Source organism: Macaca nemestrina, chromosome X, assembly GCF_043159975.1.
Source record: "Macaca nemestrina isolate mMacNem1 chromosome X, mMacNem.hap1, whole genome shotgun sequence".
Classification (NCBI taxonomy): Eukaryota; Metazoa; Chordata; class Mammalia; order Primates; family Cercopithecidae; genus Macaca; species Macaca nemestrina.
This window is the reverse complement of record NC_092145.1, coordinates 122,302,950-122,329,340: the sequence shown is the minus strand read 5'-3', so window position 1 is coordinate 122,329,340 and position 26,391 is coordinate 122,302,950. Positions and strand designations below refer to the sequence as shown.

Below are 26,391 nucleotides of genomic sequence, written 5' to 3'. Positions count from 1 at the left end.
TAGCGGACAGATACATGTATTTATTATCTCACAGTTTTTATGGGTCAGTAGTCTGAGTACTGCCCAACTGGGTCCTCTGCTCAGGGTCTCGCAAGGCTGTAATCAAGGTGCCAGCCAGGGCTGTGGTCCAATCTGAGGATCAGGTTCCCCTTCCAGGCTCACTGGGTGCTAGCAGAATTAAATTTCTTGCAGTTGTAGGACTGAGGCCTTCCAATCCTAAAGGTTGTCCACTACTCCCTGGCACATGGCCCTCTCCATAAATATGGCAGTTGGCTTCTTCAAGCCCAACAGGAGAGCATCTCTGCTGTTTTGAATCTCTCTGACTTCTTCCATGTCAGACCTTTAGAGCCTCTTAGAAAGGGCTCATCTGATTAGGTCATGGCCACTTAGGAGTATCTCTTTTTTGCTTAACTTCAAGTCAACTAACAAGGAATTTTAATTACATCTGCAAAATCTTTTCTCTTTTCCACAATATGTAACCTAAGCAAAGACATGACATGCCATCATATTCACTGGTCCAACCCACACTCATGAGGAAGGGATTATTGAGAGCATGTGGCACCAGCAGGTGAGAACCTTGGGGGTCATCTTAGAATTCTGCCTACCACAACTGACATATCTTACTACCACTTGTGAGCTTTACTTCCACTTGACTCCTGTAGTTTATATTTTAGTATTTTTGCAATATTGTACTGTCATTGCAATAGCCACTTTTTATTATATTTACCTTTAATAAAATTAAAATTCTACTAAATGTAACATTTACACAGAAGACTACTTTTTAAGATTTCAAAATCACATCTATTCTGAATTAACATCCTTACAACCCCTGTGCATGAAATGCAAAGACAAAGTTTCTTTTTCTTTGTTTAAATGGAGCAATGGTCACTGTGACTAAAGAAGAAAATGTTCTATTCACAAGTTAGAATGGGGAAAATGAAGATAGTTTGCTCCATTGAATAAGTAGTACCTGAGAGCATAAACAAACAATGTTTCTATCAGAGTAGACCTGATATGGTTTGGATGTTTGTTCCCTCTAAATCTCACCTTGAAATGTAATCCCCAATGTTGGAGGTAGGTCCTGGTGGGAGGTATTTAGGGTCATGGAAGCAGATCCCTCATGAATGTCTTGGTGCCTTCCTCTCCCATAATGAGTGAGTTCTCACTCAAGAGTTCATGTAACATCTGGTTGGTTAAAAGAATGTGGCACTTCCACCCTCTCTCTCTTGCTTCCTCTTTCGCCTACCATGTGACGTGCCTGCTCCCGCTTTGCTTTCTGCCATGAGTACAAGCTAACTGAAGCCTCACCAGAAGCTGAGCAGATGCCACTAAGCTCCCCGTACAGCCTACAGAACCATGAGCCAATTAAACCTCTTTTCTTTATAAATTACCCAGCCTCAGGTAGGTATAGCAATACAAAAATGGAATGACACAAGACTTAGCAGCTTTATCATTCCTATTCTTTGTGGCAGAGCACTGTGTGACTGAACCAAATGTGGTTACTACTGTCAATGCCAGAGACAGTTGAAATGAGCAAGCCTAGCTATGTTCACCTCTCCTATGGTGGTGATGGGTGGAATGGTCAAACGCTCCAGATGATACCACATAATCTGTAATGTTTTCATGGCAAATCACTTCCCTAAAGAAAGGAGTAGGGGCTGGGCACGGTGGCTCACGTCTGTAATCCCACCACTTTGGGAGGCTGAAGCAAGCGGATCACGAGGTCAGGAGTTCAAGACCAGCCTGGCCAATATGGTGAAACCTTGTTTCTACTAAAAATACAAAAATTAGCCGGGTGTGGTGGCGTGTGCCTGTAGTCCCAGCTACTCGGGAGGCTGAGGCAGAAGAATCGCTTGAACCCGGAAGGCGGAGGTTGCAGTGAGCCGAGATTGTGCCACTGCACTCCAGCCTGGGTGACAGAGCTTCTGTTTCAAAAAAAAAAGAAAAAAAAGAAAAAAAGAAAAAGAAAGGAGTGGGAAGCAAAGAAACTTCTGCACTCAGTTGTCCACAAGATGTACTGTTTATACAGTTGCAATGAAATTTTCTTTACTCAGGGGTAAATGCATTTTGCATACGTCTATATTTTAAAATTATTTTTGCCCCCATTTTGTCAATTGCTAATGCCAAGCACCTCCTAATTTTATTAATACTCATCAATTTTAACAGTGGAACTGGCCAGATACAGTTTATTAAAATATGTTCATTATAAACAATTTTACCTCAGTTTTGTAAAAACTGTAAATACATCAAAAACTGTTACAGTGTCATGAGATTGCAAATATTGCCTTATAAAATTATAAAGAAGTCAAATTGTTTAGTAAAAACTATGAAATATCTTATTTCAATTTTCAATGTATAAAAATATATTTTTTATTGCAACACCGAACAGTTAAGGCCACAACACTTGAGGGAGAATTTGAGATACACATATTTTGAAACAACTTGTTAAAAATATTAGCATAAATAAATATCAAAACTGGTCACACTGATAGAAGCCGAATAAAACATGTTGACTTATATCTTTAAAAGATTACCATCAGAAACTTTCCTTCATAAATTATAATGTTTTTCAAGTATAAATTACAGTACACTTGGTGACTGTGAAAACATAAATATATATTTATAGTATTGTACAGGATTTTGATCTTCTCTCTGTATTTGCTGGTGGAATATTCTGATGATTCTGACTCATGTGGTTCTGGTCAGCATCTTTATTATCGCTTTTTAAAATGATCTGCTCTCCTTTGGATTTTATCTCTGAGAGCGGCTCATCGTTATCCTTGACCATCTTTTGATTTATTGAGGGGACCCTTTTGAATAGAAAAATCTAGGAAAAAAACACACACACAAATATTCATTTCCATAAGTGAAACATTCACTTAACAGTATTTAGGGGATATCATTTTCAACAAGTATGAACATGATTTCATCATCTCTTTATGGGGTACCACATGTATTAAGGTGCATTCTTAGCACCTGTATTTTTCCTTTCACCAAAAGGCAGTCAGGATTCCACCCTAAAACCACAAGACCTCTCAGGGTCTAATATTCAACACCATCAACACCTTGGTGATATATTATCTTTTTCTTCAAAGAACAAATTTAATGTTTCACTTTGTTAAGTTTGTAAGAGAAAAAATATATTAAAATTAGAATATTACCTATTGTAACTTTTCAATGTATCCAGGAGGGGTAATTTTCAGGACATGTCTGTGATTCTCAGTGTATGGCAGCTACAGTGAATTTCTATTGTAATATTCTGAAGGAGAACAATGTACCTCCCCACTCCTGTAGATGAGAACTTCTGGCAAAAAGTTAGTGCTGCTTGGCCGGGCGCGGTGGCTCACACCTGTAATCCCAGCACTTTGGAAGGCCGAGGCGGGTGGATCATGAGGCCAGGAGATCGAGACCGTCATGGCTAACACAGTGAAACCCCATCTCTACTACAAATACAAAAAAAAAATTAGCCAAAGGTGGTGGCGGGCGCCTGTAGTCCCAGCTATTTGGGAGGCTAAGGCAGGAGAATGGCGTAACCCAGGAGGTGGAGCTTGCAGTGAGCCAAGATTGTGCCACTGTACTCCAGCCTGGGCGACAGAGCGAGACTCTATCTCAAAAAAAAAAAAAAAAAAAAAAGTTAGTGCTGCCAAACGATGGCTGTGAGCCTGTGTGTGTGGGTCTGAGTAGGCAGTCGAATATGTGGAGCTGCTGCTCAGGGGAGGCTGGGGCTACAGATACGTAGAATATAAGCAAGAGATGAAAGTAGCCCTGATAACCCAGAGATTCCAGGCAGGTAGAAAACAGAATATAAGAAAAGAGACAAAAAGAGCAGAGTGAGAGGCAGGCAGAAGAGGAGCTAGAACTGAGGACCAAGGTTTGTACGTACAAAATCGGGAAAACTAGGCAGCTCTGAAGTCAGGAGAGAAAAATACATCAAGAAGGGAGTGGCCAACAGGGCCACATGCAGAAGAGATGAAGGTGACAAAAGTTTCATTTGATTTAGGCCCTTTGAGAATGTAGCCAGGAAGAAAATAGGATTCTTGAAGAGTGGTAACACAAATAATGGTTTTGACAAGATGCCAAAACAAAAAGCAGGAAACAAAAACCAGGTGAAAATTTGGCTCTTCCAGAAATAAAAATGGTGCTAATGATAATAGCTTACCTTCAGCTTTAAAGAGTGGAGAAACTAGGGCAAAAAGTGGTAATCCAAAAAGTAAGAGTCTAGAAAAAGGATCTATGGATTAAAATGGAAGAACTCCTGTTCCTGCTATGGTGAAGAAATACACAACTTCAAAAGGTGAAGAAATATACAACTTCAAAAAGTCTGCTACTATAAAATACCAAGAAATGCTGATTAAGTATAAAAAATAAAATTTTATAATGTGCAGGCAATCTCCCCAAAAACTAAGGGAAATTCTTGTAGACCAAAAAAGAAAGAAGGAACAGGAAGCTCCAGAGGTGATTAAGAACTGAAATAGCATCTGCTGACTCATAACTTAGACCTTTAACTTTGAAACAATTTGATCTCACAAAATGAGGGGAACCCTACATAATGTGAGGACCTTCTAAGTACTATGCCCTTAATATAAGTCTACCTACAAACATTGTGGTCAACCCTTAAATGAGAAATGAACTTAAAGTGGTCCCTCAGTCACTCCAGAGCTAATAAAGGCTAATGCAAACTCTCTAGAGATGGATTTACTCTGAGGCCTTAAAGGATTTCCACAAAAAAAGTCCCAGTGAAACATGAACTCGCAATACAAATTTCAAAACACATATGGAAACAAATCACCATTAGCAAGTCAGCCAAAGCAACACACATGTTTAGACTCCTAAGAATGACATTGGAATTACTAAATACAGAATGTAAACTAAGTGTGCTTAAAGGACTAGAATTAAAAAAAAACACACACACACAAAACAAGATACTGATTTTAAAAGACCAGATTGATTTAAAAAAGAACAAAAATACAACTTGACTTAAAATGTGAAAGATGTTGTCACTGAAATTAAAACTTAATAGGTAGGTTAAATAGCCAAGTAGTCTCAGCTGAAGAGAAACTATGGAATTGATGAAGGCCCTGAAATTACCCAGAATATCACTTACACATAGAAAATATGAAGGTGATATTAAAAGACATGTACCATAAAATAAAAAGTTTTATATCAGAATTTGAAAGGGGGGGAGAGAAAATATTCAAATATATAATGGATGAGAATTTAAAAAAAAAATGACAAATGACATGAATTCTCAGATTCAAGAGTCATAATAAATTCCAAGTAAGTTAAAATTTAAAAATCCATATCTGCTGGGCATGGTGGCTCAAGCCTGTAATTCCAGCACTTTGGAAGGCCAAGGCAGGCAGATCACCTGAGGTCAGGAGTTCGAGACCAGCCTGACCAACATGGAGAAACCCCGTCTCTACTAAAAGTACAAAATTAGCCAGGTGTGGTGGCATATGCCTGTAATCCCAGCTACTTGGGAAGCTGAGGCAGGAGAATCGCTTGAACCCGGGAGGCAGAGGTTGTGGTGAGCCAAGATCGCGCCATTGCACCTCCAGCCTGGGCAGCAAGAGTGAAACTCCGTCTCAAAAAAAAAAAAAAAAAAAAAAAAATTCCATACTCAAGCATCTCATAGTGAACTGAAAACATCAAAGACAATCTAAAAAGCAGCCATAGAGAATGGCAGGTTATATACAAAGTTATCAGCAATTATACTAAAGCGAAATTATAGACAGCAATAATGGGAGCAGATACTAAGAGAAAGTAACTGTCAACCAGTCACACTATCATTCAAGAACTATGGTAAAATAAACATATTTTCAAATGAACAGAAACTAAAAGTTTTAACTATCAACAGACACCTGTGATAGGAACTTCTAAAATATTTCTTCAGGAAGAATAAGAATTCCAGAAAGGACAGCTGAGTAAAAAAGTAGTATAAAAATTACTAAAAACATATGATTTGTGATGTTAAAAAATTTTAAATACTGGGTAACATAACTTCTAAAATAAGAAAGAAGAGGTGATAGGCAAGAAAATTCTTCTAAGGTCCTGGCATTATTTGGGAAAAAAGATAGGAATACTGATGAGCTTTAGATTTTAGGTATGCATGTTAAAAATGTCAAAGACAAAATCCAGCTGTATAGGCCATTTACAAGAGACACATGTAAAACATAAAGTAAAAGGATGAAAAGAAGATCTTCATTCAAATGCTAACCAAAGGAAAGGTAGTATATTAAAAATATGTGATATCACCTGAAATTCTTCAGGTTTTGGGGCCATAAAAACTCATACTAAGATAGTTACATTATGTGGATCGCCATATGAAAAGTAAAAGGAACAATTCAATACTTTGGTCTTAGCATTAAAAAAGACAATTCATTTCACTTACCTTCTGTGTTTTTTTCATGTCGTTGCTTGGTGTTGATTCACTATTTTCTAGGATTTCTAATGAACTGCTCTCTGCATCACCAAGCATGTATCCTACAATTGGATCATTCAGAAATACTAGTTTTAACTAATAGGGAAAAGAAAAGACCTGATGCTCTCAGTGAAACTCTATGAACCCTGAGTTGTGGGGTAATACGAAAAGAGCTCACCCCTGGAGTAGTGGACAATATCTACACTGCATATTTCCTGAAAAGTTGAGGTAAAGTGAAAAGCCCAGAATGACCTCAACAAAGTTGTAAATGTTTAGATGACCAGTATCCAAATACAGCTACAAAGGTAATAGTAAATGTTAGAGACTTCTGTAAAATACGAATTACTTTAAAAATTAACCTAGTTATAATTACATTCTTTGTACTCAAGTGGATATGCTATTTTTTGTTTCAAATTAATCCACATGTTCTATATCTGAATAATTATCTTTAAAGTATACTTGTGAAGCATATGCATTGTTTTAATTTTATATTATCAACTACTTAAAGCTTATATTTAATTTCTTTGTAGTGCTTTAGGCTATATGTTAAGTATACTTACAGGTGATACATTTTTTAACACTTGCTTAAAATATTGTATAACTCTTGTGGCAGAAGTTAAAAGGAATAGGATTAAGGAAACTATTCATTCTTCACTTAAGTTTAGATCAGATATCCAGTATTACAGATAGTTATTTTTTTATGAGAACACAGTAAAATGCATACTGCAGCGTGATGGTGTGGAAACAATGTGGGAGTCGTACTACAGAAACACAGATGATTTGGGTCTAGATTATGTAGATTGCAAGGGCAATCACAGTTGCTTCTATTCTACAGCACCTGTTCTCTGACACTAATAGGTAGGCTTGGGAAAGGACTTCTCTTCAGTGTTTATGGTAAGAGACTCAGGTCTGGGCCCTCAGGGGTAAATAACTGGGTGGCCATTGTAGCTTTAGGCCAGCCCAGTAGTCCCAACTTGGTTGGGCAATGGAATCTGGCAGTGTGCACTAGAGATACAAATTGGAATTTGGGGCAAAATCTTGATTTAATAATACTGATTCAATAAAGAGAGCAAAGGTAGTAAAAAGGCTGCTTAAATTCCTTAACACCAGCTGGGTACGGCGGCTCATGCTGTAATCCCAGCACTTTGGGAGGCCAAGGCGGGAGGATCACCTGAGGTCAGGAGTTCGAGATTCGCCTAGCCAATATGGCGAAACCCCATCTCTACTAAAAATACAACAATTAGCCAGGCGTAGTAGCACGCGACTATAATCCCAGCTACTCGGGAGGCTGAGACAGGAGAATCACTTCAACCTGGGAGGTGGTGATTGCAATGAGCCGAGATCGCGCCATTGCACTCTATCCTGGACAACAAGAGTGAAACTCTGTCTCAAAAAAAAAAAAAAAATATCCTTACCAATGACACATAAGTAGCCATGAATAATGCAAATATTTGTATGTGAAGAAGCTGTGGTGGTTATATATAAGAACAGATAAGTCTGTATCACATATTTCATAGCTTGTTATGAGGATCATATGACAGTAAAAATTATAACATATATGTAAACTTACATGTAAGCTTATAATTACTCAATTATGGCATACACACACATATATATGTATGCATGTATGTATGTATGTTATCAAACATGCTCATACCTTTTGGGTTTTCATTGTATTCACAAATGGCCCGTTCCTCCAGGTTGGCTTTTTCTTTCTATAAACAGTAACAAAGCAATATAACAAAAACCATTTCTGTGCTGTTCTAGAAAACTTAGTCTGAATCTTTAAGCAGGTTTCAGAGTCCGCCTCTAGCTAACGACATAAACATGTGACAATTACTTCACTTTGCTGAGCTCTTGTAAAGCGAGGGGTCTTAGATGCTGACTGATTCCAAATGTCCTCCTGGCTTAAAATTGTGTGATTAAAAACACTGTATGACTCAAGAATTCTCCTCAAAGAAGATTCATGAATGCTAATTGGCATATGACTCGTCTCAACATTTTACAGTGTCAAATTGGTATTTAATGATTGCTGTGTTAAATAATCTTAAGGACCACCCTAACCTGAACTCATAAATGTTTCCTATAAACAGAATCATTTTCTTCTTCTGAAAGAAAACAGTAACTGCTAGAATATTTTTTTTTCTTAGTGAGAGAAAGGAGTCTCGGATAAAGAAGGAACCAAGGAAAAGAATGACCTTTAGCACAATGCCAATTTGTAAATTAAACATGTATGCACACATGTTTCACAAATACACATTCAAATAAAACGACAAAAATGTTTCAGTGGTTGTCTATGTTAGGGAAAAAGGGGAAGAGGAATGGAGCTAAAAGAGAATACATTTACATGAGAAGAGCCTTGCACAGACCAATGATGACAGTGTTTCATCAACTAGAATGTATGACTAACTCAGTGTTCTGCATGAGAGGCTAAAAAAATGAAAACAAAAATGAATGAGTACAATGTCATTCAGTTTGGGTTGCGGAATTCCATACTTCTGAAGTTAATCCAGAGTAATGTTAGCAAATAAATGATTTCAAACCTACCAACTATCTCCTAGCAAGGTCACTCTCGGTCAAAACTGACAATGGAAGAGATTATGTTTTGGGCATCTCTAGCTCCACTTTCAGGGTGATTTTTGCTTCCTTAGTGATATCTTCTCCTATTCCTTCTATACATACTTTTGTCTAGGCTGCACCTTTGAAGAACTGATCACAACTTCAAATACTGCTATCACCAACTTTCATTCATTCACACATGAAAACATACACAAGTGTGCATATACATACACACCCATTTCTGCCACCAGTGCCAGGGCTCCTAACTTTGCACTTTCAACATTTCAAGGACTGAGTGTTGAACTTCTTGGTTAATTTCCCAACACTGTACTATCCTGGCCCATACCACTCTACTTCCACTTATGCAGGAGGCAGAATGCTACCACGCAGCATTCTAGAAAGTGTGCTAGAGACAAAGTTTGCTTAATTCACAAATAAGACAAAGCCTTTCTCCTATGGCACATGAATGAAGATATTCATGGAAGTATTTCTGATCCCAAAGGCAAGTGGGATCTGTCCTCTGCAGAAACTAGAGAACCCGTATGTTTTCTCCCAGGATGTCAGGATTTAAGCACCTAGCATCATACCTTTTCAATGGTTTCAGCTGAGCTATCATCACTGGTTCTTTCTGCTCCTTCTGTTTTACTGTGGGAACCTGTAGGAACACTTTCATCATCTCCCACAATTTTCTTCTTGCTTTCCAGATTTTCAGCATTAATTTCCTCATCCACATCTTCCAGTTGTAGTTCCTCAGTTTTAGAAAATTCATCATCCTGTGACAAAATTAACCATCAGAGAAGAGTAAGACTTTCTTTTTAAAGAACTAGGGATTTGATATTGCTGTCATAATTTGTGTCATCTAAAAAAACCATAAAAATATTAATTCAAATATTGAAGCCAAAGAACACTGCATAATCTATCCTGAATATCAAGTTACTATATTAACAAGGATTTTACGCATGCCACTCTATTTCAATGACTAGGATATCCAAAATTCTTATTAGCACCCATGGCAAGGTTGCAATGGAAAAAAAATTAAATAGTCTTTCTTGGTTGTCTCAGAGTGCTTTTAACCTTGAGAAAAGTTTAAAAAGCTTTCTGTCTACTGTAGCATTATAACATAATCATATCTATATATTACGTTCATTTTCCAAAATATAGGGATTTAGAATCACTTCAGAAGAACAATTCACTGATAGTCATGAGGAAGGTAAGTATAATTATTTACATTCCAGGATAAAAGATAAAGGAACATAGATAGTTTAAATGGTTTGCTCATGGTTATTAAAAACAGAAGGAAAACCAGACAGAGGCAGAACTTGTTCTATCTGGCTACTGGCCAGCTAATCCAAATGATAAAAGAACCTGTCTATGGATTTGATAGACTGATAGTAAATCATGGAATGCTTATTAAATATAGGCAGAAAATATTAGTTTTAACCTTTATTCTACACTGAAATTTTTTTTTTAACTTTCTAATTTTGGGTGAAATACTCTTATTGTCATTAAGATATTAGGTTTCTCATTAGATTTCCCCCCCATACTTTTCATTTACACACTTAAGTTATAACTTTATTTATAGTCTATTATAACTGTTTCCAAAATATGTGAAGCAGTAATCAGTACCATTTACTCCTTCAAATAACATTTGTACAAAGTTCACCTCGGCAATATTTGCTTCAGACCATATCCCCTTCAACGCTGTAATTAGCTTTTGGTGGTCAGCTTTCTAGTGGCTGTTTGGCTAAGGATAAAGCCTGATTGATACTTGACAGAATCATGGTTGGAAAACAATGCCTCTAAAATTTAACTCACCTTTCTTCTGGTAAAAATATAAAATGCCAAAGTCCAGGCTAGGAAGAGGATGTGTATACAGTACACCTTAGTAATAAACATTAGTGTCATCCTCAGGCCAATTTGCAAAGGCGTGGCCTAATAGCATTCCCACTGAGGACAGGAAGTCCTAAGTAAGTGAAGCTTTGAGATTTTAAAAAGAGTTTCAGAAGTTACTCAGGAAGAACTAGATTTAGGTTAATCCAAGGTCATGGGGCAATGTATGCAAGAGAGGAATGTGGGAGAAAGGAACATGGTACCAGGGCAGACAGCTATTTCAAATGATGATTGATTAGACTGCGTAGGGTTAACACGAGGTAGTTACTATTTACTTTTAAGCTTTGTTTTTGTCTGCATGATTCCAACCGCCCGTTTTTTGTTTTTGTTTGAGACAGGGTCTCGCTCTGTCACCGAGGCTGGAGTGCAGTGGCGCAATCTTGGCTCACTGTAACCTCCACCTCCCGGGTCCAAGTGATTCTCCTGCCTCAGCCTCCCGAGTAGCTGGGATTACAGGCACCCACCACCACACCCAGCTAATTTTTGTATTTTTAGTAAAGACGGGGTTTCGCCATGTTGGCCAGGCTGGTCTCAAACTCCTGACTTCAGGTGATCCTCCTGCCTCAGCCTCCCAAAGTGCTAGGATTACAGGCGTGAGCCACCACGCCTGGCCTGATTTTCCCCTTGAGTGACTTATATTGTGTATCATGCCTAGCCAGGTATACATTATGGGTAGCTAAAATTATCAGAAAAAACTTCACTTTGAAAGGGAATGGGAAGATTACTAGATTTAAGACTTATGACTGATAGTTGTCTCCATAAATATACGTAAACGAAAGGTTAACTAAAAAGAACAGTGCTCCTGAGACAAAGGATTTCAGATTATGCCCCTCTTTTCACAGAGGGAGGGATCAGTGAGCTGTGTTCCCAGCATAATCCTCAATTACTTGGAAAGCCTGGCTAACCTAGCATCTGGGTAAACTCCAACTGGGCTTGTTAACTGAGGTATTCATGTAACCACAGGATAATATCATGCTATTACAAAAAGACACTTGGGAGTTTTACCTTATTTTAGAAATAAGTAAAACACTCATAACAAACTACAATTTTACTCATTAACTTTAAGAAATCTGTAACAATGAAGAACTTTTGGAACTATATCATTTTCTAAATTTGAGAAAGCTATTAGAAAATGACATTTTCACTAGAAATCACATAGCACTCACACTAAGCACATTTAAAATTATTCTAAACACATCTGGACGACTACTTGAAATCACAGAAAGCACTTACCTTTAAACTGAAACAATTTGGGAGTGACTGGCAGAATACTGTCATTTTATAAAAAGAAAGGGTAAAGTTTAAGTACATTCTTGGCACTAGAACCATATAAGACGTAAACAGGTAGTCTGAAATGGTCAGTATGCATCTGCGTCTTGCATTAGGATCACGGTAAAGAAGTGAATGGGCCTGACCTCTCACAAAAGGACCCTTTGTTTCATTGGTCAGGCATGGCACAGTCAGGTGCAGACTCTGGTCTGGTCCAAGGCAACACTTTTCATATTTCTTAAGGAACAGATCAAGAGAGCAAAGGTTCCTATTGAGGTTTCCCTTTACTTAAGAACACAATTACATTGCATGCTTTTTTTTTTTTTTTTTTTTTTTTTTGGAGACGGAGTCTCGCTCTGTCACCCAGGCTGGAGTGCAGTGGCCGGATCTCAGCTCACTGCAAGCTCCGCCTCCCGGGTCTACGCCATTCTCCTGCCTCAGCCTCCCGAGTAGCTGGGACTACAGGCGCCCGCCACCTCGCCCGGCTAGTTTTTTGTATTTTTTAGTAGAGACGGGGTTTCACTGTGTTAGCCAGGATGGTCTCGATCTCCTGACCTCGTGATCCGCCCGTCTCGGCCTCCCAAAGTGCTGGGATTACAGGCTTGAGCCACCGTGCCCGGCCCATTGCATGCTTTAAGAAGGAGAGATCGCTGGGATGGGGGCTGGGGGGTGGGGCTGGGAGTGGGAAATGACTGAAGGGGGTTACAGTGGAGCTTCTGGGGGAGCTGGTACTGTGTTTTTCCTTGATTTGGATGCTGATCAGTTTGTGATAGGTGTGTTGACTTTGTGAAAAATACATTGAGCGATACATGTATGAGATAGGCACTTTTGTCTGTGGGTATTATAATTTTTTTTAAGTAATAAAACAAACCAGAACTATAAAGTATAAAATTTTGTGTTATAATTCAGAATTTCTGGTATGCTTCAATGTCATATAGGGTAGAAAATGTTTCCCAGATAGGTTAATATAGCATAAAACTTTGTATTTAAGTTATATCAGGTAGAAAAACCAAAATTTCAAGCTTTTTTTTTTTTTTTTAGGACAGGAAAAGTTAACATTTAAGTTCATGTTTTAACTACACTGAAAATCATGGAAGCAGTAGTATGGGGTGGGAAGGGCATTAAATACAAAGCCCTAAGCACTGCTTTCCAAGCCTTAATCTAATCACTCATGGCCTGAGCATGGCACCCAGTGAATGTATTTTATAGTCTACCTGTAAAATGGAAAAATAACATTAGCAATACCTACCTCAGAGGGTTTGTGTAAAGATTAAAAAGATTACAGAGAAAAGTAACACATGAGCAAATACTAAATATTTGTAAGTAAGTATAAATAATTTTGTAAAGGCCCCTCCATAAAAAGTAAGATAGAATTCTTAGTGTGCGACTGTCGAAAAACAAAAAGTTTGGACTTCTTTTTCCCCATAATGTCCCAGATCTTATCACTGGAAAATAGTTCATTTAAAACGTCCACTTATTTGTTTTTGTGTCCTCTATACATCCTTTTATTGTGAGCCAGGAGCCCAGCATCAAGGCCAGTGAGGGAAGCAGCCATGGGAACTGGGGAGAGGGGGGCCAGCCTCAGCTCAGCTTCAGGTCAGTGTTGCCACAGAGTGCGATGCTCCCAGACCCAGGCTTTCCAAAAGTCCAAGAAACATTATTATTGAGATGGGGCCTCACTCTGTCACTCAAGCTGGAGTGCAGTGGCACAATCACAGCTCACTACAGCCTTGATCTTCAGGGCTCAAGCGATCTTCCCACCTCAGCCTCCTGAGTAGCTGGGACTACAGGGCGCACGCCACCATGCCTAACTAATCTTTTAATTTTTTGTAGAGACAAGTTTTTATCATCGTGCCCAGGCTGGTCTTGAACTCCTGGTCTCAAGCAATCCTCCGGCCTCAGCCTCCCAAAGTTCTGGGATTACAGGTGTGAGCCACCATGCCTGGCTGAGAAACATTTTTTAAATGTAAAATCTCCTGACATTTCAATGTTGGCAACCAATATGATTAAAAAAAAAAAAAATTACTGCACCAAACAAAGTAAAAGTAAGTCTCCAGGCCAGATTGCACCCATGGGCTGCCAGTTGTGACCTCCAAATTCTTGGCCGATACTACTACTTTATAATCTCTTAAACTCTTCCTTCTTTCTAGGCACCACTCCCTTGTGTCATTCCTAATCCTGTATTCTCACCACTGAATACATTCCAGTTTGACTCTGATAGGCAGGCCTACACAAATAAATGTTCAGAGTATAGAATATCTTGCTGGTAGGCATTTTTATTCTCATTTTCAGATTTATGCTTTACTATTTCTCCTCTTTTTCCGTAGAAGATTTTCTTGCTGTCCATAAACAAACGCATGATCCACGACTATACCTTATGTGCTAATTATTTTTATTTTGATAACAAGGTGAGGACACAGAGGGAAATGTTCAGTGACAGAAAACAAACCTACATTTTAGGCTAACCACATGAGTGTGATCAGCGTTTCAATACACTTTAAATATTTAGGGGCATTTATTGACTAATGTATGGTGTGTAATAGTTTCACTCCACCTTATACTTAAGCATTATCATTATTGCAATCTACTTTATTCCCACAGATCTATTTCTAAGCCAATTTGTATTTTGCTATTATGTTACATTTAAACAAAAGTCAGGTTCACAGGACTAAACTCATGCAAATCAGTTAATGACCTGGAGATTCATGAGTGTAGCTTTGCACCTACCTTGGTGTGACCGCAGAGTATAATTAGAGTGATACAGGTTACCATTTGCTGAGTGCCTATGTTTCTCGTGTTAGGTAATTTAATCATCAAAAGTCCCTTCCTTTATCAAACGAGGGAAATAAGACTCAGAAAGGTCAAATAACAACCACCACCACCACTACCACAACTTTTCTAGGGGTCCACACAGCTAATCAGTGGAGGGCTAGGATTTTAACTCAGTTCTACTGGACTTTGGAGGCCATGTTTCCAAACCTCCCCATTTGAGAATAATAATGGCTGTTCTCACAGATCTTTTTTTTCTCCGTCTCACTAACGTTTAAAGCATTGCAGATTTTTCTTTTGGTTCATAAGCTCACATCAATAACACTCTATTCTTAAGTACATATTAATTATGAACAAAATTTATCATCTTTTCTCCAGAGTACCAAAGTCTCTGGAAAACACATCTCCCTTCCTAAACTGAGAAATATGCTTAAAAAAAATTAAATATCTTAAAAATTAAATATCTCTATCTGATATTTAATTTTCACAATTCTGATTCTGTTTCTCTGCAGAGCAGATTTCCTGGAGCTCATTCTTTCCTGGCAATGTGGGTTCTGCCCCTGGGCCTCTACTAGGCTGCCTCTGAGAGGCTCTCTCTGCAGCTACTAGCACTCCTTCCTCTCTGAAACCCCTTCTTTGGCTTGGGTGGCATCTCTCTTTCCTAGTAAGTGTGCTCCCACACCTCCTCAGACTTCACTTTTTCAACCTCTCCCTTACCTACTGATATTTCTCTGAATTCTGTCTTCAATTCTCCTCCATTCACACTAGGAACACTTCCTTTCAGTCAAATCCAATTTTAACTATATCTACGAGCTGTCGATACTCAGCAATCTCTGTGAGCTCCAGATCCATACATGTATCTGCCTCCTGAACATCTCCTACAGACAATCTAAATTCAACAGTAAAAAACTGCCTCCCAAACCTGCTTCTGCTCCCTGATTCTCAATCTTGCTGAATAACACTCTTTCTACTCAGTTCTCCAGGTCAGAAACAAGAAAAGCTTGGCTTTTTCTTCTTCCATGGTCACATGTTAGTTTTGCTATGTAAGTGTCTAGCAAGTTTCTCTATAGTGACATAGCGGAAGACATGTCAGTTGCACTCACCTGGAGTGCTGCTGTTCAGCAGCAGCAGCAGAAGTTTGTGTGGTAGGTGATCCTTTGCAGCTTACCTTAAAGTCTTTTTCAGCCAGAGTCCTCATTAGGAAACGTAACTCAATGGATTCTATACATACTACTCACACTTCCCTCAATAATGATCAGTGATAAACTACTATAAAAGCCTGAACAACCAGCAGATGGGAACAAGAAAGAAGGAACCAGTTATTTTAATCTATGTAACCAAGTGTTAATTCATGAGGGACAAAGTGGTCTCATTCTTAAGCTTCCTTTTTTTTTTTTCTCCTGAGATATATAAAATTTACAAACATGTAAATCACTTCTGTCAATGAAAGCCTGGCTAGACCTGGGTCTTTTGTACCCCAACGCACCCCTAACCCACAATACACTCCTCTCCATGAACTTTTTAAGGGTACTAGACCTGCCACATGTGATTTCTATGCCCAACAGTGGGCATAGAAAGTTAGTGTGTGCTTAGTAGTTTAGGATAACTGCTTACTTCAGTATAACTACTAGTTAGTTTGAATGTGGGGTCACTTTGGTGACGACACTCAAGATTTTTTATTGAGGAAAAAGGAACTGCAGAAAATCTGGGTGTGACAGAGCTCTAGCTGGTAATGAACAACTGCCGCTCCTATAGAATCCCTTAGGTCACTCCTTCTCATTCTATAATTTTCCAGATGAAGAAATTGAGGACTGCTAAGCTAAGAGACTAGCCCAGGTTCAGACAGCTCAAAAGTGCAAAACCTGAAGAAGGGCTTTGGTCTCAAAGTGACTAGGGAGGCCAGTGCTCTCCGCAAGAAAACAATGCTTGCACGAACTACCACTTCTAAAGAGCACAAAACGTTTTTGGTCAGGGAAATGTGAAGAAATGCTATTTAAACATGGACATACAGACCAGGTTTAATACTGAGATGGGCGTATTTTAGAACGTTGTTTCAGTATTACTGGCTGATTATCTCTTCAATAGAAGATGAATGCCCATAGCTATTACATTAATAACTTGAGTTTAAGAGTTTCTCATTTCCCTGGAGGTTTTTTTCTTTATGAACTCTGTGTCATCCATCTTATTTAATCATTTTAAGTCTACTTTTTAAATAATCATGTTCGGCACATATATTTTTATCATAGTATTAATTCTTTTCTACTAACCCTTAATGAATGCGGTTGAATTTAGTAAAGCACTGCAATGCCAAATCAGTACATTTGGTTAGTTAGGGGAAGCTGCCAGAGATCCTTGCAGCTAAGGTAAAATTTATAATTGCTCCTAGGAAATACTTTACTTAATATGATTCTAGACTTTTCCTCATATTCTTTCTCACCCAGAGAATCAAATGTGCAAAGAATTCAACTACATAAAATTCACAGGAAGTCTGTCATCAAAATCCTCCTTAATAAAACTAAGTATAAGAAATATCTCATGTCCAGGATATAAAAGGGACTATGAAAGGAAATCAGTTGAAAAAGGAGCCACACACATATACACCATGGAACACTATGCAGCCATAAAAAAGGATGAGTTCATGTCCTTTGTAGGGACATGGATGCAGCTGGAAACGATCATTCTCAGCAAACTATCACAAGAACAGAAAACCAAACACCGCATGTTCTCACTCATAGGTGGGAATTGAAGAATGAGATCACTTGGACACAGGAAGGGGAACATCACACACCGGGGCCTGTCGTGGGGTGGGGGGAGGGGGGAGGGATAGCATTGGGAGACATACCTAATGTAAATGACGAGTTAATGGGTGCAGCACACCAACATGGCACATGTATACATATGTAACAAACCTGCACGTTGTGCACATGTACCTTAGAACTTAAAGTATAATAAAAAAAAAGAAAAAGGAGCCACAAATAATCAGATAAATTAGCTGCACTGTGTACGTGGACAATTTTAAGGGACAATTGTAATTACTCTAGTGGAAATCTAGCCTCTCTAAAATTCAGTATCTAATACTAGACGGTTTATCTTTTCACAAAGAATTTCTGACTATATACATTTAATTTTTTATTTTACTTGAAACATTCTGACAAGCAACAGACAAACTGAAATTACAGAATAGTCAATGAATACATTGAGGGCATATAACACATACCGGAGATGAAGGCTCTGATAAAGTACAGTTAAAGCTTGGAAATGACAGGAGTTTAGAAATAAAAAAATTACAGAAGACAAGAGACATTAAAGCTGTCATAACTTTTCAAGAGTAAAGAAAACAACCGTATAGAAAACTAAATTAATTTTAAAGTGTAATTTTTCTTCCCTAAAACGTTTCCTACACGAGTAACAATGATAGAGTAAATCTGTGAGAATGAAAAGAATTTAAGAGTTAGAAGGGACTACAGTTATCACATCATCTCATCCACTCCATTTTAGAGATGAGGAAACCGAAGCCCAATGAGTCATTTCATTAGGTATACTGCCATCTGGCCAGATACTAACTAAAAGAGATCACGTTTTTGGGATCTAAGCTCTGAACACAGCTGTCACTTTGTAGATTTGTGCAAAAAGAACATATAAAAGGTAAAAGACAATACTTTCTTTAAAATGTGAGTGCCTCAATTGAGTTTCAGAATACCATTCATTATTAGAAAATTATTCTATACAGCAGGTAAACTGTAATCACTAACTTAAAAAAAGTGCTAACACATTTATAAGAAATTAGAAGTTTTTATAGCCCTTAAGCATCTGTGCCATTTAAAAATGGAATGATTTATACACACAATCAAAACACTCTTGTAGTATATTCTTATTTCCTAAAGCTGCCTTTAATGAATATATAATGTTAATAATCTGATATGACCTTTTAATATTTTCTAGCTATGGTTTTATAATTTGGGGGTGAAATACACCAAAATTTTAGTCTGAGAGAGGCCAAAATTTACCAGTGCCTCCTGTTGTCTTTGGCTCCTTAACACAGCTGCATCAGTTGCTTTTTTTCACTACACATAAAATAACTGACATAAAATCAATTTAACAACATGTAATGAGTGCCTGTTATATGCAAGGCATTTAAATTGTTTGGCTGGCCATAATCGGGTCACATTTAAGGTTTGTTACTTCAATTCCAAATAATGTGGTAATACGTTATTCCAGAACTTTTTGGAACCTGGTGGCCCGTTTTCTACAAGTTGTTTTGACTGCACTGGCATTTTGGACCTCTGCTCTTTCCCATTTCCCTGTGTGTTAGTAATTAACTTTTTTTGATATGTTTTATGTTTGCCATATTTCACAGATCCTTTCATTTTGCTCACTTTTTTGTACTCTTCTCCATTCTGCCTTTCATTCTCTTCTTCGCCTGTCTCCTGGTACTTCCCCTCTTCTTCCTCCTCCTCTTCTCTGTTCCTCCTGTTTTCTTCTCCTTCCCCCTCCTTTTCCCTTTCTTCCCCTTCCTCCTCTCCTTCCTCTTCCTCTCCTTCCACCTCCCCTTCCTCCTCCCCTTCTACCTCTCCTTCCTCCTCCCCTTCCACCTCCCCTTCCTCCTCTTCTCCCTCCCCTTCTTCCTCTCCCTCTCCTTCTTCCTCCCCTTCCTCCTCTTCCCCCTCTCCTTCCTCCTCTTCCCCCTCCCCTTCTACTTCCTCCTCTTCCCCCTCTCCTTCCTCCTCTTCCCCCTCCCCTTCTCCTTCCTCCTCCCCTTCCCCTTCTCCTTCCTCCTCTTCCCCCTCCCCTTCTCCTTCCTCCTCTTCCCCCTCCCCTTCTCCTTCCTCCTCTTCCCCCTCCCCTTCTCCTTCCTCTTCCCCTTCTCCTTCCTCCTCCCCTTCCCCTTCCTCCTCTTCCCCCTTCCCTTCCTCCTCCCCTTCCCCTTCCTCCCCATCCTCCTCCCCTTCCTCCTCCTCTTCCCCTTCCTCTTCTCCCTCCCCTTCTCCTTCCTCTTCTTCCCCCTCCCCTTCTCCTTCCTCCCCTTCCTCCTCCCCTTTCCCTTCTCCTTCCTCCTCTTCCCCCTCTTCTCCTTCCTCCTCTTCCCCCTCCTCTTCTCCTTCTTCCTCCTCCCCTTTCCCTTCTCCTTCCTCCTCTTCCCCCTCCTCTTCTCCTTCTTCCTCTTCCCTCTCCCCTTGTCCTTCTTCCTCCTCCCCTTCTCCTTCTTCCTCTTCCCCCTTCCCTTCCTCCTTTTCCCCCTCTCCTTTCCCCTCCTCTACTTCCCCTCCCTCCTCTTTTTGCTCCCCTTCCCCCTCTGTTTCCTCCTCTTCCCCTTCTCCTTGGTCTCCTTCCTCCTCTCCTTTCTCCTCCTTCCCCACTCTTTCCTCCTTTTCCCTCTCTCCTTCTTCCACCTCTCCTTCCTCCTTTTCACCTTCTCCCTCCACTGCTTCCCCTTCTCCTTCCTCTTTCCCTTCTCCCTCCTTCTCCTCCTCTTTCTCTTCTTCCTCTTCTCTGTCTTCCTCCTCTTCTTCTCCTTCTCCATGCTCCTCCTCCCCTTCTCCCTCCTCCATCTCTTGGTTTCTTTCCTTCTGATGGCCTTGCTCCCTCTCCTTTTGCTCCTGCTCTTTCCCATCCCTCTTCTCCCATTCCTCCTCCTCTGCTAGGTCCTTCTCTCCCTCTCCCGGCCTCGCCATTTCTCCTCCACCCTTGTCTTTCTCCCCCTTCTCCTCCCTCTCCTCACCTTGCCAGTGTTCTGCTCCTGAACTACCCTCCTCACAGGTTCCATCCCCTCTACCTTCAGGCCCATCCTCTGCTTCTCCCGCTGACTTTGCCTTGCCTTCACTCACCTCTGCTTTGTCTGTAAGGTCATCTGATAGGATCTCTGTTTCCTCCTGTCTTCCTCCATGCACCTTCACATTTTCCTCATTTGCTTCTACCTCTTGCTCCTCTATTCCATTTCCTTTTGAATCCTCTGCTCCTTCCTTCTCCTCTGGGATCTCTGACAAGCGATCACATTTAAAATCATACTTTGCCATGGATTTGGATATTACGGGTTTAGTCTCTTTTTCATTTCCTTGTTCAATCAATTTCCTGCCATACCATATGTTTTGGTCAGTTTCCACTTCATCATCCTCTTTCTCTCCACTACTAAATTCTATTGCCTCCGGCTGCTGGAATCCATCAGCTATACCCTGCTGACTCTCACTTGCACCTTCCATGTAACGACTGGCTTTTCTACTGATTCTCTTTCACTGTCAAAGATCACATCTTGCTTGCAACTTTCCCTTTTCTTAACAAAATCTTTATTTTCTTCACTCTCAGTATTCATACCTCTATCTGGTAAGTTGCCAAAGAAAGAACTCATATTTTTTGTGCTCTTTTCCCTTTTTCTTAAATCCTTCATACCTGCTATTTCTGCCAGTTTAGTTTCCTTCTCACTGACTATTTCTTCTGCTTCTGATTCCTTCTGACTGTGTCCTCCATCACTTTCCTTTTCTATTTCCTTGGCATCAAGTTGATCAACACCATTATTATTTTCATGTCTAAATACCTCTTTTTGTAAACCCTCTCCATCAGTGTCAGCCTGAGGTCCCACCTGGCCTGAGTCATTACCTAGTTCCTCATCTGAAAATGCTTCGATAGGCGTAGCTGGTTGCGTCATGAAAATCCCTCGTGACACATGTTGCTCACATGCTTTCCCTTCTTTCATTTCTGACATTTCTTCATATTCATCACTATCATCGTTTTCAGTAAGAGCTGTATGCTGCATCAGTTCCCCAATTGTTTGTTGTTTCTGTAAATTTTTTGAAGTAATTATCATAGTCATACTACTATTAGTTTACAAGGACACCTTATCTACTGTAAATACTGCCAAGATTTTACATTTTTATAAGTCTAGGAGAATAAAAATAGCAAATTTTACCAGATAGTTTGCTGAAGTTTTGTTTTCTTTAAGGATCATTTGTGCCACTCTCTAGTCTGTGATACATCTAATTTTGATTTAGTAACATGTATCTGTGTTTAATTTTCAACTCGTACTACCTGCCTTAATTTTGCCATTAATCACAATACCATCAATATTTATTCTCTGCCTCTTTTCTCAATCCGAATCAATCCTTACATAAAACTTCGAGATTAATTTTGCAAGATGCTATTTAAAAATGTACACTTCTTGGCCTGGCACAGTGGCTCACACCCGTAATCTCAGCACTTTAAGAGGCCGAAGCGGGTGGATCACCTGAAGTCAGGAGTTCAAGACTAGCCTGGCCAACATGGTGAAAACCTGTCTCTACTAAAAGTACAAAAATTAGCTGGGAGTGGTGGCACATGCCTGTAATCCCAGCTACTCGGGAGGCTGAGGCAGGAGAACTGCTTGAACTCGGGAGGCGGAGGTTGCAGTGAGCCAAGACTGTGCCACTGGACTCCAGCCTGTGGGCAACAAGAGCGAAACTCCATCTCAAAGAAAAAAAAGTACGCTTTTCTTGTACATAGTACAGCTTAGTATATTTTTCCCACTTTCCCGATCATCTCTAATTTTCAAATTTTTTTTCTTGCGACGGAGTTTCATTCTGTCACCTAGGTTGGAGCTCAGTGGCATGATCTCAGCTCACTGCAGCCTCTGCCTCCTGGGTTCCAGCGACTTTCTCACCTCAGCCTCCTGAGTAGCTGGGACTATGGGTGTGCGCCACCACACCCAGCTAACTTTTGTATTTTTAGTAGAGAGATGAGGTTTTACCATGATGGCCAGGCTGGTCTCGAACTCCTGACCTCAAGTGATCTGCCCATCTTGGCCACCCAAAGTGCTGGGATTACAGGCATGAGCCACCACGCCAGGCCTAATTTTCAAGTTTTCATTTGTCTTTTGAGTCCACAAAATTCACAAAATAAATAAAAATGTAAAATTTGAAAAAAATGAATAGTCCACTCCTAGAACTGAAGAAACTGCACATGAAATGTTTTTTATCTATAAACTAAATAATAACGAATATATTTTTCTTTTCTAAACAAAACCTTCATATGCACTTTCAAATTTTTGACCTTCTTCCTTGTACTGATTATATTCTTTAATTATAATAATTTCTATAAATGAAAGAACACTAAGAGGAAAGACTATTAAGTGTAAAATGTAAGATTTGTATAAAAACTATGAAATCAAACACTGACATTTGAATAATGTATTAACAATATAAAAGTAATTTCCTGCTGGACCAAATAAGGCAAAACCAAATTGCTGATCTAAATTCTACAAACAAGCTAATGGATGCAAATATCTAATGAATTTGGGTCTCTGGATAGTAAAAACTCACTAATTCAAATTTTATAAACTGTGATGATTAGGCCTAGGAAGAGGTTCCTATTGTGCCAAAGAGATTATTAAAACATGACAAGTTAAAAATTAACAAGTTAATACACAGAAATAGTATAATAAATCTTTTATCATTTACTAAAGTAGGCCTGGTAGGGCCTACACTTAAAAGGACTATAGAAAGTATATAACATATGTCAGCTTAAAAGCAATTGCTTTCCGTTTCTGGTTGTTCTTGGTCTTGCTCTTTAAAAAGTCATGATTCTTTTAAGAGCCCTAAGAGAGGAAGGCCCGGTTGCCAGAACTGATTTCTAAAGGCACATGCCTTTCTTTCCCTAGCACAATAAAGCAGCCCAGAAGACGGAGAGCCTGGAGTCTAAGGGAAGAGGAAGGAAAGAAACAAGAAAGGTGTCTGCTTGGAAGTATAGCCAGTCAAAAATCAGTCAATATTCATTGAGCTTCTACAACTGTGTTCGAACAGCTCTCCCATATTCAAAGGAATGCTGTTATTCACCATGCCTTTCAGTATTATAGATAGGACGAATGAGGACTAGTTCTAAATTTTAACAATTTAGCATGATTCTCCTGCACTTCAGTGACTTCAATGTTAAGAGTTTTAAACTTGAAAACATGTCAAAGACACTACAAATAGAAATTAAATATTTTTTTATAGTCTTCTTCCCTCAATTTACATTTCTCCAATTTATTTTCCTAATCCTCAAATCCCTCATTCATTCATCACACTAGTCCTTAAAGCCAGGAAAAGCAAAGGATTTCAGGGCAGGCCTTTATCTCTCTATGGTTGTGAAAACCACAGCCTATTCCCTTCTTTTGCTATTTGTTATTCATTAAAAGTCTCTCTTTCCTACCCATGAACAGTCTCTAATTTCCAAATGTTTAATCTTATTTTTATGCTATCAATTTCTTGATAAATTAAAGCCCAACCAAATATTGGGAAAGGTTATCAAAGATTTTCACTAAAATCACAAAATTGTAAAGCTAAAAAAGACATTAATATCATTCAGTAAAGTCAGCATAGTAATTCATTCAAAGTCATACTCAACCAAAGTCAGAGAGCCACTCTATCAATAAATGGTAGTCTTTTCCTACACATAAGAACTGCAATCATAACCTATGGCTTGACAGAAGGAAAAGTATGGCTAGTATAACTTAAGTTAGTGATCCCAAAGAGCAAATTTCAGCAATAAAATGCTTCCACTCTTGTTTCTTTACAGAAAATACATAACATCAGAACAAGGCAAAATGGAGGTTATCTACATTGTATCCCTCTGTCTTTTAAATTCTAAAGTAAGTAAATGCTTACGTTTCTTGTGTTCTTTCCAAAAACCATCCAAAAAATTAACTTAAACTGCTCTTACCAACAATAATGAAAATAAATCTCCATATTATACCTTTTGTTTCTGAACTGGTGATAATTTTAATGACTTTTCATTGGAATTCAGGCTCATAATGTGTGTCTGAAATAAATAAAAAATATATATTATAAAAAGAATACAGTATATATACTATGTGTTTGTACTATATATATAGTACAAATTTTATATATATGTGTGCATATATACATATATAATGAAGGGAAAACAGTTCAGATAGTAATAGAATCCACTCTCAATTGCCATACTAATAATGTGAGGATCAAAACAAATTTTATATGTGAATTATACCTCAATATAGTTGGTTAAAAATAACAAACAAAATAAGAAACAAGAAAGTGGTTTTCATGCATATAAGAGTATAGGAAGTATACACACATTCACATACACAATGAACTAAAATTCAAACTCATATTTAGATAAACAGGAAATCATTACCATATTCAAGATATCAGTAGTTTCTCCAAGGCTTTCTACGGTTGAAGAATTATCTATCTCTGCTTCTTTGGTCATTTCATCTAGAAAATAATCTGAATGATTAAATGGGAAAAAGGAAATCCAGATTTCAACAGAAAAGTGAAAGGCAACTGGAGAGAAAACAGAAATTATTCTATAACATAAAGTGTAGGTATAATTTTACTAAAAGTCCTTTAGCCTCATGTCAGGGAAACTGAAAAGAATTCATTCACAGTGACACAGGTTTTAAAATCCTTGTGAAAGTTTAAAAATGTTGACACCAATTAGATTACAATTGTTTCATTCATATGAACAGACAAACACTATTCCTTTGGGATAAATAACTACCCAGGTATCGAGCACTGTAATAGCTAGTCCTAAGAAGGGCCCCAACGACTTACATCCTCCTGGTGTTCATCCTCTTGTGTAGTTCCCTTGCACATTATACCAGGTTGGTCTGTATGTGCACAGCCAGTAAAATAAAGCAGACGTACCTGTGATAGCATTATAGCTTCTGTTTTGGTTATACACATGTATGCACCCTTGTGCTCGCTCTCTTGCTCTCTCTCTCTCCCCCTCCACCCCTGGCTACATACGTGTACTCTCTCTCTTTCTCTCCAATCACTTGCTCTGTAGGAGTCCATGTTGTGAGCATCTCAAGGAAGTGAGGCCTCCTGCCAATGGCCATGTGAATGAGCTTGGAAGTGGATCTTCCAGCCTCAGTCAAGCCTTCAGATAACTGCAACCCCATCTGACAGTGTGACTGCAACCCTATGAAAGAACCTGGGCCAGAACCACCCAGCTAAGCTCCTGCTGGACTCCTGACTCTCAGAAACTGTGTGAAATAATAAATGCTTTTTGTTTTAACCTGCTAAGTTTTAGGGTCATTTTTAAAATGTAGCAACAGATAACTAGTATAAATACCTAGAACCTTTCACTGAAAACTGCAAGGTTATTACATCATAAAGTAGATAATTAAAAGTCATAGGCTCTACTTGACTTTACATTTTTCTCAATTTCTCACTATGCCTTCATTGACCACTGATACATTTGGAAGTAGCTCCGTAATGAAGTCTTCACTAAAAAATGACAGTCCACACTGATCCCTCCCCTTTAAATCCACTGAATTGAATGAGCAAATAATCATTTGGTATTTATTCCATGTGCGGTAATATGCAGAATAGCAACCTAAGTAATTGCCAATTCTTTTTTATTTTTTATCATCTATATTTAAGGTATAAAACAGATGTTTTGATATACATATAGTAATAAGTTTATTAAGTATTAGCAATTACAATTTTGTTGTTTGTTGTTAAAAAATTTTAACTGCCATGAAGTTATAGTCTATG

General features: G+C 38.7%; 1 protein-coding gene across 14 annotated transcripts in view; it reads right to left on the bottom strand.

Annotated features, from left to right (window-relative positions):
- Positions 1-2,168: 2,168 nt before the first annotated feature.
- The window catches only part of LOC105463251 (retinitis pigmentosa GTPase regulator), a 59,325-nt gene continuing 35,102 nt past the window's right edge, over positions 2,169-26,391 (bottom strand). For 7 of the 14 annotated variants that reach the window (XM_071088952.1, XM_071088950.1, XM_071088948.1 and 4 more), the window contains 4 exons: positions 25,025-25,116; positions 24,605-24,670; positions 21,500-21,680; positions 14,549-20,885 (listed from right to left, as the gene is read on the bottom strand). In XM_071088952.1, coding sequence (XP_070945053.1) covers positions 19,087-20,885; positions 21,500-21,680; positions 24,605-24,670; positions 25,025-25,116 — 2,138 coding nt within the window. In that variant the 3' untranslated portion in view covers positions 14,549-19,086. Of the gene's footprint in view, positions 2,828-6,391; positions 6,484-8,078; positions 8,137-9,567; positions 9,754-14,548; positions 20,886-21,499; positions 21,681-24,604; positions 24,671-25,024; positions 25,117-26,391 lie in introns of those variants that run through there. The other 7 variants (XM_071088955.1, XM_071088954.1, XM_071088953.1 and 4 more) reach the window with 3 other exon arrangements.